Below are 15,027 nucleotides of genomic sequence, written 5' to 3'. Positions count from 1 at the left end.
TCTCTTTGTTCTTTTAGAATCCTTCCATTATGTGTACTTGCAAACAAGTCAGTGTGCTTCATTAAAGGAATGGAACAAGGACACCACTGGTTGGATTTTCTCAAAACTAAGAAGGAAACGAAACTTACTTTCTATAATTCTAAATTCAATTTCTGTAACTCTCTATGAATATGATAAACAGATATAACAGAACAGTTTAATCTTACCTGATGTAAGGAGATGTTTTTGGTGTTTAGGAATATATTTCTCAAGAAGACGCTTCATACGTGAATCTTTGGCCTCATCCACAGCACATTTTCCACTGTCACTTCTAAGTAACGGATTGGCTCCATTCAAAAGAAGTAACTCTGCCACCTACAGGAAGACTGTTCATGTGAGCATGCCCAGATAATAGGTATATTACTGGACATGTGAGCTAGCACACAATTCTAAGCAATACCTGGTATTTCTTTCAGTGTGGATTTACTTACAACTTTGCCGAATAAAAAAATTAATGTAATTGTTACTGAATCATAACTTGTTGATATACATACTCTTCTCTTACAACAAAAAAGAGAGAAAGAGGGAGAGAAGGAGAGGAAAAAAGAGAGAAAGGGGTAGACCAGGAGAGAGAGGGAGGGAGGAAGGTATTGAAGGAGGAAGGAAAGGTCAGAAATGTAAATATAGTTCAAGTGCTGGTGAATTAGAGATGGCAGATATAAGAAGAATTAGCATTGGGTTCTGTAGTAGAAAACATAAGTTTAACAGGTTCCAGGAGATGGTCATGTCTTCTATCTATAACTGTGTTGCTATATAACTGTCCAGAGTATTAGGGAAAAACCATTCAACCCTTAATCTGTTACTGCTCCTCAAGGAACCTCCTCCATGAAGCACTCCCTGATCTCCCATCCATAGTTGCTCTAGAGAAAAATGACCTCTCCCTTCTTTCAGGTACATATTTTACTGTAATGCACAATATATATTGTATTTATCATTGTATTATTTCTTATATATCTGTCTCTCCTATACACTAAGGTTTCTGAGAGTAGGACTACATTTTTCTTCTAAAATTTATTATTTTTGAATAAGGAGTTAATAAATATAGTTCAAATACAGAAGGCTCAGAAAAGTATACAATGAGAAATAAGTTTCCCTCCTCTACCCTTGTTCTCCAGGCATCCAATTTTCCTAAGCCCTTTTTATAGTTTCTCCTGAAATTTTCCACAACCTAGCCTAACAGAGGTGTGTGTGTGTGTGTGTGTACACAGACATATGTATACATATTTTTTTGTTATGCAGGTAGTCATATATTATATACATTCCCCTATATTTTGTCCCTGAACAAAGCTTTGAGATTGTACCATATCAGTCTAAAATGAACTTCATTATTTTTAGCAGCTAAGTAATAGTCTACTATTGAATGTGCTGTACTTTATTTAACCAGTAGCCTCTTGACAGATGTTTAAGTTGCTTACAAGCTTCTACTACAAATACATGTCTTAATCATCTTTACATCATTACTGCCTATCTCAGTGTCTGGCATAGAGTAAATATTCAATAAATATTCTTTTTTTTTTTTTTAAGATTTTATTTATTTGTCAGAGACAGAGGGAGAGAGAGCGAGCGAGCACAGGCAGACAGAGAGGCAGGCAGAGGCAGAGGGAGAAGCAGGCTCCCTGCCGAGCAAGGAGCCCGATGTGGGACTCGATCCCAGGACCCTGGGATCATGACCTGAGCCGAAGGCAGCTGCTTAACCAACTGAGCCACCTAGGTGTCCCTCAATAAATATTCTTTAATAAAAAGAATGCATGTAATCAGGGAGGATGTGGGGAGTATGCTCTAAGTAAACCTACACTAAAAGGAGCCTAAATTTTTATGTTAATCTGGAATGAGAAAAGGGATCTGAATTTCTGTAAATTACATATCCCCTTCAAAGTAAATACATATACGTTCTTCCTTTTATAACAAAGCATACTAGGAGAGAAAAATCACAATACCACAAAGGGACAATGTAAACCAGATCCCTTAAACATTATCCAGACTCAGCAATTCTGCTTTTCAAACTATTTTATTATGAGAATTTAATGCTAGATAGGGAAATTGAAAGTAACAGTAGATATAATTAAATCTGTAATCATATATAAGCCAGATGAGGTATAAGAAGATAATGAATTTATGCTAGATCTTCATGATTTATTCAGAAAAAAAAAAAAGAGTACACAGCTTTCTTTTAGGAAAAGAAGTTTTGGGAGAGAGGAAGGAAGATGGCAGAGAGTAGGGGACACTAGTTTTGTCTAGTCCCTGGAATTCAGCTAGCTAGCTATCAAACCATTCTGAACACTGTGAACTTGACTGGAGATCTAAAAAAAAGAACTGCTATAATACTACAAATAGAAAAGTGACCACATTCTGCATGGTAGGAGGTTCGGAGAAGTGAATCTGAGTGATGTATCGGAAAATAAACTGCAAGGGGAGGGAGCCTCCATCAGCTGGATACTGAAAAGTAATAAGCAGTGGAGCACAAAATGGAAACTTTTAGAAGTCTGTTCTGGTGGGGAACGTCCCTGCCTGAAAGGTGCTCGGGCAGTGAAGTGGGGCAGAATCCTAGGTGGGACAGCATGGTCTCAGGATCCCCGAGGTCACAAGCAGACTGGGCATACCTGAGTGCAGCAGAGTTCCCAAATATCAGAGTGGGGAACCCAGCTGCAATCAGTGAGCCCAGGTGTGGGCTTTCAGCTTGGGGTTGCCATAAACTGCAAACCGGCAAGGTCAGGCAACTGCTCTGATCAGGGACCAGCAAGTCTCAGAACCAAGGCAAGAACTCCCTTTCTCCCCCAGAAGGAAGCACGGATGCATGCCACAGGAGTCTACAGGGTTTGGAGACTTGACTCCCTTTCTCCCCCAGAAGGAAGCACGGATGCATGCCACAGGAGTCTACAGGGTTTGGAGACTTGAAACGGGGTCACATGCCTAGATAAAAATGCTCAGTCACAGGCTGGGTGAGCACAGACAGTAGATGGACACCAGGGAGACAGGAGTAATGACTGCTTTTCCTTGAGGATGGGTGCACTGAGGAGTGAGGGCAGTGAGCTTTTGGCTCCAAGGGCTGGAGATTGGGAGACTGCCATTTTCATTCTCATCCTCTAAAGCAGTACAGAAAGCCTTTAGGGTACAAAAGCCACACAGAGCAATCTGTACCAGGTTACTTAGCCTGACCCCTTGGTGCATTTCTGCCCCAGGCAGAGACACCCAAGAATCAGAACAATAGGCCCCTCCCGGAGAAGATCAATAAGAACATCCAGCTAAGACCAAGTTTACCCATCAAAGACAACTGTAAAACTCCAGTACTAAGGGAAAGGATATACAAAATTCATGAGTTTTTTTTCTCACAATGCTTTAGTCTTCCTTTTCTTTTCTTTCTTTCTTTCTTTCTTTCTTTTTTTCTTTCTTTCTTTCTTAAAAGATTTTATTTATTTATTTGACAGAGAGAGATCACAAGTAGGCAGAGAGGCAGACAGAGAGATAGGAAGGGAAGCAGGCCCCCTGCTGAGCAGAGAGCCCAATGCAGGACTCTATCTCAGGACCCTGAGATCATGACCTGAGCCAAAGGCAGCGGCTTAACCCACTGAGCCACCCAGGCGCCCTGCTTTAGTCTTTCAATTTTAACTTTTCCCCTTTCTTCCATTTCAACTTATTTCTTATTTTATCAACTCTTTTTTTAAGTCTTTAAATATTCATTTTTATAGTTACATTCTATCCTCTCATTGTATTTAATTTTATTTTTGTAGGTATATGTTTTTCTTTCTTTACAATTTTGAGATCTAGTTTCTTCTAACAAACAGACCAAAGTACACCTGGGATCTAGTGTATTGCTCTGTTCTGTTCACTTGTCTGATTATATTCACTCCCTCTCTCTTTTTTTCTTTTCCATTTCTGGTCTCCTCTGATTTGTTCAGTGTATATTTCTCTGGGGTCATTGTGACTATTAGTATTTTATTCTCTTGTTCATCTAAGCTTCTCTGGACAGAAGGCCAAGATGGAAAAACTCACCCCAAAAAAGAGAACAAGAAGCAGTACTGACTGCCAGGGACCCAATTAATATGAATGTAAGTAAGATATAAGAACCAGAGTTCAGAATAATTATTATAAAGATACTAATTATACTTTTAATAAGATGCAATAAAAAATGGAGGCTCTTACTGCTAGGATAAATGAGGCAGAAGAGAGAATGTGTGATACAGAAAACAAAATGATGGAAAATAAAGAAACCAAGAAAAAGAGAGATAAACAACTACTGGATCACAAGGGAAGAATTCGAGAGCGAAGAGATATTATGAAACAAAACAATATTAGAATAATTGGGGTCCCAGAAGGAGAAGGGGGGGCAGAAGGTATATAGGAATAAATTATAGCAGAGAACTTTTCTAATTTGGGGAAGAAAACAGGCATCAAAACCAGGAGGCACAGAGAAGCCCCCCCTGTCAAAATCAATAAAAATAGGTTAATACCCCATCATTTAATAGTAAAACTTACAAGTCTCAGAGACAAAGAGAAAACCCTGAAAGCAGCTCCAGACAAGAGGTCCTTACCCTACAATAGTAGAAACATAAGCCGAGCAGCAGACCTATCCACAGAGACCTGGCAGGTCAGAAAGGACTGTGATGATATATTCAGGGTGCTAAATGAGAAAAATATGCAGCCAAGAATACTGTATCCACTAAGGTTATTATTCAGAATAGAAGGAAAGATAAAGAGCTTCCAGGACAAACAGAAACTAAAAGAATTTGTGGTCACTAAAACAGCCCTACAAGAAATTTTAAAGGGAATCCTTTAAGTGAAAAGAGAATCCAAAAGTTACAGACCAGAAAAGAACAGAGACAATATACAGAAAGAATGACTTCACTTATATAACACAAAGGCACTAAATTCATATCTGTCAATAGTTACTCTGAATGTAAATGAGCTAAATGGCCCAAACAAAAGATACAGGGTATCAGATTGGATAAAAAAGCAAGACCCAGGGTGCCTGGGTGGCTCAGTGGGTTAAAGCCTCTGCCTTCGGCTCAGGTCATGATCCCAGGGTCCTGGGATCGAGCCCCGCATCGGGCTGTCCGCTCCGCGGATAGCCTGCTTCCTCCTCTCTCTCTTTCTACCTGCCTCTCTGCCTACTTGTGATCTCTGTCTGTCAAATAAATAAATAAATAAAATCTTTAAAAAAAAAAAAAAGAGCAAGACCCATTGATATGCTATCTATAAAAGACTCAATTTAGACCCAAAGACAGCTCCAGATGGAAAGTGAGAGGGCAGAAAACCATTTATCACACTAATGGACATCAAAAAAAAAGCTGGGATAGGAATCCTTATAACATACATATTAGATTTTAAACCAAGGAAGGTACTGGGAAATGAGGATAGACACTATACAATAATTAAAAGGTCTATCCAACAAGAAGAGCTAATAATTGCACATATTTATGCCCCTAACATGGGAGCAGCCAATTATACAAACGAATTAGTGACAAAATTAAAGAAACACATTGATAATAATACAGTGATAATAGGGGACTTTAATACCCCACTCACAGCAGTGGGCACATCATATAAGCAGAAGATCAACAAGGAAACAAGGGCTTTGAATGACACACTAGACCAGATGGACTTCACAGATATATTCAGAACATTCCATCCCAAAGTAACAGAATACACATTCTTCTCGAGTGCACATGGAACATTCTCCACAAGAGATCACATACTGGGTCACAAATCAAGTCTTAACCAGAACCAAAAGACTGGAATTATTCCCTGCTTATTTTCAGATTATAATGCTTTGAAACTTGAACTCAATGACAAGAGGAAATTTAGAAGGAAATCAAATACATGGAGGTTAAAAAGCATCTACTAAAGAATGAATGGGTCAACCAAGAAATTAAAGAAGAATTTAAAAAAATTAATGGAAACACAACTTTGGGATATAGCAAAGCTGGTCCTAAGAGGGAAGTATACAGCAATACAAGCCTTTCTCAGGAAACAAGAAAGGTCTCAAATACACAACCTAACCTAATAACTAAAGAAGCTGGAGAAAGAACATCAAAGTCTAAATGCATCAGGAGAAAAGAATAAAGATTAGAGCAAAAATCAATGAAATAGAAACCAAAAGAACAGCAGAACAGATCAATAAAACTAGGGGCTGGTTCTCTGAAAAAAATTAATAAAATTGATAAACCTCTGGCCATACTTCTCAAAAAAAATTGAAGGACCCAAATAAATAAAATCATGAATGAAAGAGGAGAGATCACAAGAAACACTGAAGAAATACAAACAATTACAAGACACATATTATGAGCAACTATATGCCAACAAATTAGCAATCTGGAAGAAATGGATATGTTCTAGAGACATATAAACTACCAACACTGAACTAGGAAGAAATAGAAAACCTGAACAGACCCATAACCATCAAGGAAATTCAGGCAGTAATCAAAAAACTCCCAGAAAACAAGAGTCCAGGGCCAGATGACTTCCCAGGGGAATTCTACCAAACATTTAAAGAGTAATTAACACCTACTCTTCTGAAGGTGTTTCAAAAAACAGAAACAGAAGGAAACAAACTCATTCTATGAGGCCAGCATTACCTTGATCCCCAAACCAAAAACCCCATCAAAAAGGAGAGATACAGACCAATATCCCTGATGAACATGGATGCAAAAATTCTCACCAAGATACTAGCCAATAGGATCCAACAGTACATTAAAAGGTTTATTACACAACCAAAAGAGATTTACTCCTGGGCTGCAAGGGTGTTTCAACATCTACAAATCAATCAATATGATACACTACATTAATAAAAGAAAGGACAAGAACCATTTGGTCATCTCAATAGATACAGAAAAAGTATTTGACAAAGTACAGTATCCTTTTTTGATTAAAACTTTTCACAGTGTAGGGATAGAGGGAACATACCTCAGTATCATAAAAGCCATCTTTGAAAAGCCCACAGAGAATACCATTCTCAATGGAGAAAAACTGGAAGCTTTTCCCCTAAGGTCAGGACCATGGGAGGGATGTCCACTATCACCACTGTGGTTCAACATTGTACTAGAAGTCCCAGCCTCAGCAATCAGACAACAAAAAGAAATAAAAGGCATCTGAATTGGCAAAGAAGTCAAAGTCTCACTCTTCACAGATGAAATGATACTTTATGTGGAAAACCCCAAAGACTCTACCCCCAAATTGCTAGAACTCATACAGGAATTCAGCAATGTGACAGGATATAAAATCAATGCAAAAAAATCAGCTGCATTTCTATACACTGAGTTAGAAAAAGAGAAATTAAGGAACTGATCCCATTTACAATTGCACCCAAAGCCATAAGATAATTAGGAATAAACCTAATGAAAGAGGCAACGGATCTGTACTCTCAAAACTACAGAACACTCATGAAAGAAATTGAGGAACACACAAAGAAATGGAAAAATGTTCCATGATTATGGATTGGAAAAACAAATGTTGTTCAAATGTTTATGCCCTCAAGCAATCTACACTTTCAATGCACTCCTTATCAAAATACCAATAATATTTTTCACGGAGTGAGAACAAACAACCCTAAAATTTGTATGGAACCAGAAAAGACCCTGAATAGCCAGAGAAATGTTGAAAAAGAAAAGCAAAACTGGGGCACCTGTGTGGCTCAGTGGGTTAAGCCTCTGCCTTCAGCTCAGGGTCCTGGGATCAAGTCCCACATTTGGCTGTCTGCTCAGCAGGGAGCCTGATTCCCCCCCGCCCCCAACTCTCTCTCTTTGCCCCTCTGCCTACTTGTGATCTCTATCTGTCAAATAAACAAATAAATAAATAAATAAAATCTTTTAAAAAAGATAAGAAAACAAAACCTGGTGGCATCACAATTCCGGACTTCAAGCTGTATTACAAAGCTGTAATCATCAAGACAGTATGATACTGGCACAAAAACAGACACACAGATACATGGAACAGAATAGAGAACCTAGAAATGGACCATCAACTCTATGATCGACTAATCTTTGATAAAGCAGGGAAGAATATCTAATGGAAAAAAGACAGTCTCTTCAATAAATGGTGTTGGGAAAATTGGACAGTCACACACAGAATGAAACCTGGCCATTTTCTTATACCACACACAAAAATAAACTCAAAATGGATGAAAGACCTCAGTGTGAGACAGGAATCCATCAAAATCCAAGAGGAGAGCACAGGTAGCAATATCTTTGACGTCTGCCACATTAAGTTCTCACTAGACATGTCTCCAAAGGCAAGGGAAACAAAGGCAAAAAAATGAACTATTGGGAGTTCATCAAGATAAAAAGCTTTTTCACAGCAAAGGAAACAGTTGACAAAACCAAAAGAAAACCCAGAGAAGGGGGGAGGATATTTGCAAATGTCTTATCAGATAAAGGGCTAGTATCCAAGACCTATAAAGCATTTATCAAATCCAATACCCAAAGAACAAATAATCTAATCAACAAATGCGCAGAAGACATAAACAGACATTCCTCCCAAGAAGACTTACAAATGGCCAAAAGACATACGAAAAAATGCTCAGCATCACTTGGCATCAGGTAAATAAAAATCTAAACCACAATGAGGGGTGCCTGGGTGGCTTAGTTGGTTTGGCAGCTGCCTTCAGCTCGGGTCATGATCCCAAGGTGCTGGGATCGAGCCCCATGTCAGGCTCCCTGCTCAGTGGAGAACCGGCTTCTCCCTCTCCCCCTGCCTGCTGTTCTGCCTACTTGTACTCTCTCCATCAAATAAATAAATAAAATCTTAAAAAAAAAAACAAACCATGATGAGATACCACCTCATACCCGTCAAGAAATGGCAGATGTTGGTGAGGATGGGGGGAAAGGGGAACCCTCTTACTCTGCTGGTGGGAATGCAAGCTTGTACAGTCACTCTAGAAAACAATATGGAAGTTCCCCCCAAAAAATTGAAAATAGAGCTACCTATGACCCAGCAATTGCACTGCTAGGTATTTACCCCAAAGATAAAAATGTAGTGATCCAAAGAGGCATCTGCACCCCACTGTTTATAGCAGCAATGTCCACAATAGCCAAACTAGGGAAAGTCCAAATTTCCATCAACAGATAAATGAATCAAGAAGAGGATAGACAGACACACAGACGCATGTGTGTGCGCACGCACACACACAAACACACACACACTGGAATATTACTCAGCTATCAAAAAGAGTGAAATCTTGCCATTTGCAACAATGCACACATGGAACTAGAGGGTATTACGCTAAATGAAATAAGTCAATCAGAGAGAGTCAATTATCATATGATGTTACTCATATGTGAAATATAAAAAACAAAACAGATGAACATAGAGTAAGGGAGGGAAGGTAAAATAAGATGAAAATATAGAGGGAGACAAACCATAAGAGACTCTTAGAACTCTAGGAAACAAACAGGGTTGCTGGTGGGGAGGTGGATGGGGGGACGGGGTAACTGCTGACCAGCCTTGAGGAGGGCATGTGATGTAATGAACACTGGATGTTATGTACACCTGCTGAATCACTGAACTCTACCTCTGAAACTAATAATAGGCTGTATGTGAATTAAATGTTAATTGAATTTAAATTAAAAAATGAATAAACAAAATTTAAAATAACGAAAAGAAGTTTTGTAAGGGAGTTGTCAAAAGGGCTATATTGTTTATCTCTGGAGGTTATGTGTCAAGTAATAACCCATATAACATGAGAGTAACTCAGGATCAAGGATCATGAGAAAGAGGACTAGGGGAAGGGAAAAGGCAGGGGCTAGAGCCCTACTTTCCTGAAAATCTGAGTTGGTAATTTCAAGGGAGTAGATACATTATTTTAGCAATCTCTGATTTAGGCAATGGATAATCTGCTTCACCAAATATCCACACTTCCCATTTCCCTCTGCAGTCTTAATTTTATGAATTCTGAAGCCTACTTACATATCCTCTAACTTGAAACATTCTCTTCTCACCAAAAGACAGTAAATAAATGACTTTTTTTGAGTATTTCCCCATCTATATATATATTTTTTAATATTTATTTGAGAGTGAGAGAGCACAACTGGGAGGGGCTGAAGGAAAAGGAGAAAGAGGCCTAAGCAGACTCTGCACGGAAACAGGGCTTGATCCCACGACTTTGAGATCATGACCTGAGCCAAAACCAAAAGTTGATGCTCACCAACTGTGCCACCCAGGCACCCCTCCCCTCTATTTTAACCTATATTTAGGTTCTATATTAGCTCTACCTATATTAGTTCTATATTAATTGCTACCTAATTATATTAGTTCTATATTAATTGCTACCTAACAATTTACCCCCAAACATAGTGGCTCAAATAAATAAATATTTATAATCTCACAGTTTCTGTGGGGCAGGAATTTGGGAGCAGCCCAGGTAGGTGGTTTTATATCAGGCTCTATCTCTATCTTCTTTTTACTTTTCTCTCTCTCTCTCTCTTTTTTTTTTCAGAAGCACCTAGATGAGGTTACTATCATTCAAATATTTCACAGAAACAGGAATGTAGCAACTGAGTACAGGTAGGACAAGAAAGTTAAAAAGTCTGCAAGTATGTTTATGTTGGTCTATTTACATCTGGAACAGACTCTCCTCCACATGAGGCACAGCAGCTGCACTTGCCTGATGCCTCCTTGCAGATGCAGACCTGGGCACACTTGGCACTACCCAGGGGGCAGCAGGAGCAGCAGCTCTTCTTGCAGAAGGTGCATTTGCACTCTTTGTGTCATCAGGAGACAGAGCAGATGCAGGAGCCCCTGGTGGAGCAGTTGGGGTCCATTTTTGGGCTGAGGTGAGGTTGGAGGTCCAAAGCAGGCAAGGCACAGAGATACTGGTGCAGGTTGGAAGTATGGTCAGTTTCTTATGAGGATGTAGTTAAGAGGGTGGCTGAAGATACAATTGTGTAAAAACCTGATTGGGGCTGGAGGTTCTGTTTCCTAATATGCCTCAGTCACACAGGTATGCGATGGAGACCTCAGTTCATTGCCATGTAGACCTCTCCATAGAACTCCTTAAATGTCCTAATAATATGACAACTGACCTCTCTTATATAATGAACCAAAAGAGAGAGAAAAGTGAAAGAACATGGAAGAACTACAGTACTTTCAACCTAGCATCAAAAGTCATATACTGTCCCTTCTGACATATCCTAGTTGTTAGAAGCAAGTCACTGACACTCCAGCCCATAATCTTGGGGAAGAGAACCTGGCTCTACCTTCTGAACAGAGTCTGACATGACTTGTTCTTAGTAATGCTTACAGATTCTCAAGTATCACTACATTCTTCTTTTTTTTCCATTTTTTATTACGTTATATGAGTCACCATACAGTACATCATTAGCGTTTGATGTAGTGTTCCATAATTCATTGTTTGTGTATAACACCCAATACTTAATACTCATCACCAGGCTCACCCATTCCCCCCTCTAAAACCCTCAATTTGTTTTCTGGAGTCCACAGTCTCTCGTGGTTCCTCTCCCTCTCTGTTTCCCCCCCTTTATTTTTTTCTTCCTTCTCCTATGCTATTTCTCCTGTTCCACAAGTAAGTGAAACCGTATGATAATTGACTTTCTCTGTTTGACATTTCATTTAGCATAATCTCTTCCAGTCCCATCTATGTTTATGCAAAAGTTGGATATTCATCGTTTCTGATGGCTGAGTAATATTCCATTGTATATATGACCACATCTTCTTTATCCATTTGTCTGTTGAAGAACATCTTGGCTCTTCCATGGTTTGGGTATTGTGGAAATTGCTGCTATGAACATTGGGATGGATGTGACCCTTCTTTTCACTACATTTGTATCTTTGGGGTAAATACCCAGTACTGCATTCTATTCAGGGTAGTTCTATTTTTAATTTTTGAGGAACCTTCGCACTGTTCCAAAGTGGCTGCACCAACTTACATTCCCACAAACAGTGTAAGAGGGTTCCCCTTTCTCCACAACCTTCCCAACATTTGTTGTTTCTTTCCTTGTCAATTTTTGCCATTCTAACTGGTGTAAGGTAGTATCTCAATGGTTTTGATTTCCCTGATGGCTAATGATGATGAACATTATTTCATGTGTCTGTTAGCCATCTGTATGTCTTCTTTGGAGAAGGGTCTGTTCATATCTTCTGCCCATTTTTTGACTTGGTTATTTGTTTTTTTGGGCATTGAGTTTGAGAAGTTCTTCATAGATCTTGGATATCAGCCCTTTGTCTGTCGTGTCACTTGCAAATATCTTCTCCCATTCTGTGGGTTGTCTTTGTTTTGTTGACTGCTTCCTTCAGCTTTTTACCTGAAGTCCCAGAAGTTCATTTTCACTTTTGTTTCTCTTGCCTCTGGAGACGTGTCTTGAAAGAAGTTGCTGTAGCCAATGTCAAAGAGATTACTGCCTATGTTCTCCTCTAGGACTTTGATGGATTCCTGTCTCACACTGAGGGCTTTCACCCATAGAGAGTTTATCTTTATGTACGGTGTAAGCAAATGGTTGAGTTTCATTCTTCCATATACAGCTGTCCAATTTTCCCAGCACAATTTATTGAAGAAACTATCTTTTTTCCATTGGATATTTTTTCCTGCTTTGTCGAAGATTAGTTGACCATAGAGTTGAGGGTCCATATCTGGGCTCTCTATTCTATTCCATTGACCTATGTGTCTAGTTTTGTGCCAATACCATGCTGTCTTGGTGATCACAGCTTTGTAATATAGCTTGAAATCAGGCAACGAGATGCCCCCAATTTTGTTTTTCTTTTTCAATATTTCCTTGGCAATTTGGGGTCAGATAACTATATTGTCTAAATGTCTCCCTTATGTCTAATAATTTTTTCTTGATTTTTCTAAGGAATCAGAATAAGCCAATCATCTATAATTCTCAAATTTCATTTTTTCAATTTAAAATATGTATTTAACAGTTTTAGTGAGATATAATTCACCCATTTAAAAAATATAATTCAATATTCTTTAGTATATTAAGAGAGTTGTATAACTATAACCACAATCTAATTTTGGAACATTGAGCACAAGCAGGGGAGCATCAGGCACAGTGAGAAGCAGGTTCCCTGGGAGGCTGATGCAAGACTTGATCCCAGGACCCTGGGATCATAACTGAGCTGAAGGCAGACACCCAACTGACTAAGCCACCCAGGCATCCCCAATTTCAAAACTATTTTAATATCCCCCAAAAGAAACCCTTTAACCATGACCTGTTATTATTCTCCATTCTCTACTCTCTACCTTTCATTCTTAATATTCTTTCTGTCTCTAAAGATTTGGACTTCTGCAAATATTGATGGTTTTTTAATTCTTAAAAAATAGGGTATTATCTTTTAGTATGTCCCATCTCTTAGTATGAAAGTCAATTCCTGTAAGACAATATATATTCAAGTTTCTTCAACTCTGGAATATTTAAGCTCACACTCTCTAGGTGCTGAGTCCAGCATCAGGTTCCCAGGACTTCCCTGTCTGACACCTTAGTCCTGTGACAAGGAAGTCATGGGACAATACAATACTCAGGGTCTATACCATTTTTCTGATAATCTTTGCATCACATAAGAGATTTCCCCAAGGTTAGCCTAGAGACTCATCTGATGCTCTTGTCATCCCTACTCCATCCTCCAAAACAATGTTCTGCCTTACTTTGATTCTTAAGGCTTTGGTTCTTAAGTCAGTCCAGAACTGACCTGGTACTTTGGGAATCTCTCTTGGACTGCATTAAATAACTTTCTGGCTCCTCCCAACCCCCAGCTAAATAAAAAGGGAAGGGAAAACAGTGATTTCATCCCATCCCACTGGGTTTTAGCTTTTAATTCTCATGACCATTCTCTCGGCTTCCACTTCTGTCTTGTCATTCTCTTTTCTCCTGCCATTAGTCTGGACATGCCACAGTGACAGAAGTACATGAGCCCCAAGAACACATAGTTTGGCAAGAGGGAGTGAGACAGGTAGTGCAGAAAAGAGATTCTGGGTCAGAGGCATGTGTCTTTGGTCCTTTTACTTCACTGATGGAGTAGGAGAAGGCTGGCTACATATCTGCAAAGGCCAGAAAGGAGATAGCTGGTTCTAACCCATGAGGCAGAAATTGACTAAAGCCAAGTTACCAGATGGGACAAAAGAACAACTGAGAATGAAAAGAAGAAAAATTAAAGTGCTCAGAGCTTATCTTGTCCAAAGGGCAAAAAGACTCTTGACTAGGATAGGTCAGCTCTGACAAGTTGAACAGCAGATGGACCATGAGGAGAAGGAAGAATCCTTGGCATGAGGTTTCTCTAATGGAGGCCAGCTTTGAAGATGGGGTAAAGGACAGAGAAGGCTCACACTATCACTTGTCCAAGCCTGCATTCTTCTGGCCATTAAATTAAGGCCCAAGCAGAATTCTCTCCCCCCAACCCTCTCTACAATGTGCAGGGGTGAACACCTACAAGCAAGTGGTGTATTATCAAAAAAGGCAAAACAGCCTAAACTTTACTGAAGTACTATTTCACATTAGAAAGGGATATGCTCTATCTGTCTCTGCCTGTGGCTCCCGGCAACCATTTCCAACTCTACCTGTCAGGCATTTCTTCTGGAAGTATGTAGAACATAACTTGCTGAGCCCAGATAATTAGCTCCCTTTCCTACTCCAGGAGTCTGAACCCAGAGGAAACTTACAATACCCAAAATAAATAACAGGATATTTTTAGCAAGTGCCTCAGTCCTATAGTGTAGTGCCTAGACCAGAAAAATGTCTAGGAGGCTCAGAGCCTGTATGTGTATTTGCTGGGATCAATCATCTGAAATAAACTGTATGTGCTAGGATCAATCATCTTAACTGCAGCTACTATTAACCAATTTGTATGGAACTATAGTATTTTGATATTTTAACCACTGGTACATCTATGCTAGTATAAACTGGCAGATCATTAAATCCAAGAGATTCAGGTTTTATGTGGTCTCAGAAAGTAACAATTAGTGCCCAAAGTCCCTATCAGGACTGGACATCACTGTGTAACAATCTACAAGTAAGAAACTTCATGATAAAACCTTTAAAGCACCTT

At 39.2% G+C, this 15,027-nt stretch overlaps 1 protein-coding gene and 1 pseudogene across 2 annotated transcripts in view; both read right to left on the bottom strand.

The window, feature by feature from the left end:
• ANKRD31 (ankyrin repeat domain 31) overlaps positions 1-15,027 on the bottom strand; it is a 149,098-nt gene that overhangs the window by 77,630 nt on the left and 56,441 nt on the right. The window contains 1 exon segment of the mRNA XM_082724937.1: positions 207-354. Coding sequence (XP_082581063.1) covers positions 207-354 — 148 coding nt within the window.
• On the bottom strand, positions 10,569-10,790 carry LOC309861921 (metallothionein-2 pseudogene; annotated as a pseudogene). The gene has a single exon. The product of its transcript is annotated as a metallothionein-2 pseudogene (transcript).

The sequence above is a fragment of the Mustela nivalis genome (genome assembly GCF_964662115.1).
Source record: "Mustela nivalis genome assembly, chromosome: 3".
NCBI lineage: Eukaryota > Metazoa > Chordata > Mammalia > Carnivora > Mustelidae > Mustela > Mustela nivalis.
Note: the sequence above shows the minus strand (reverse complement) of the source record. Positions and strands in the feature narration are given on the sequence as shown.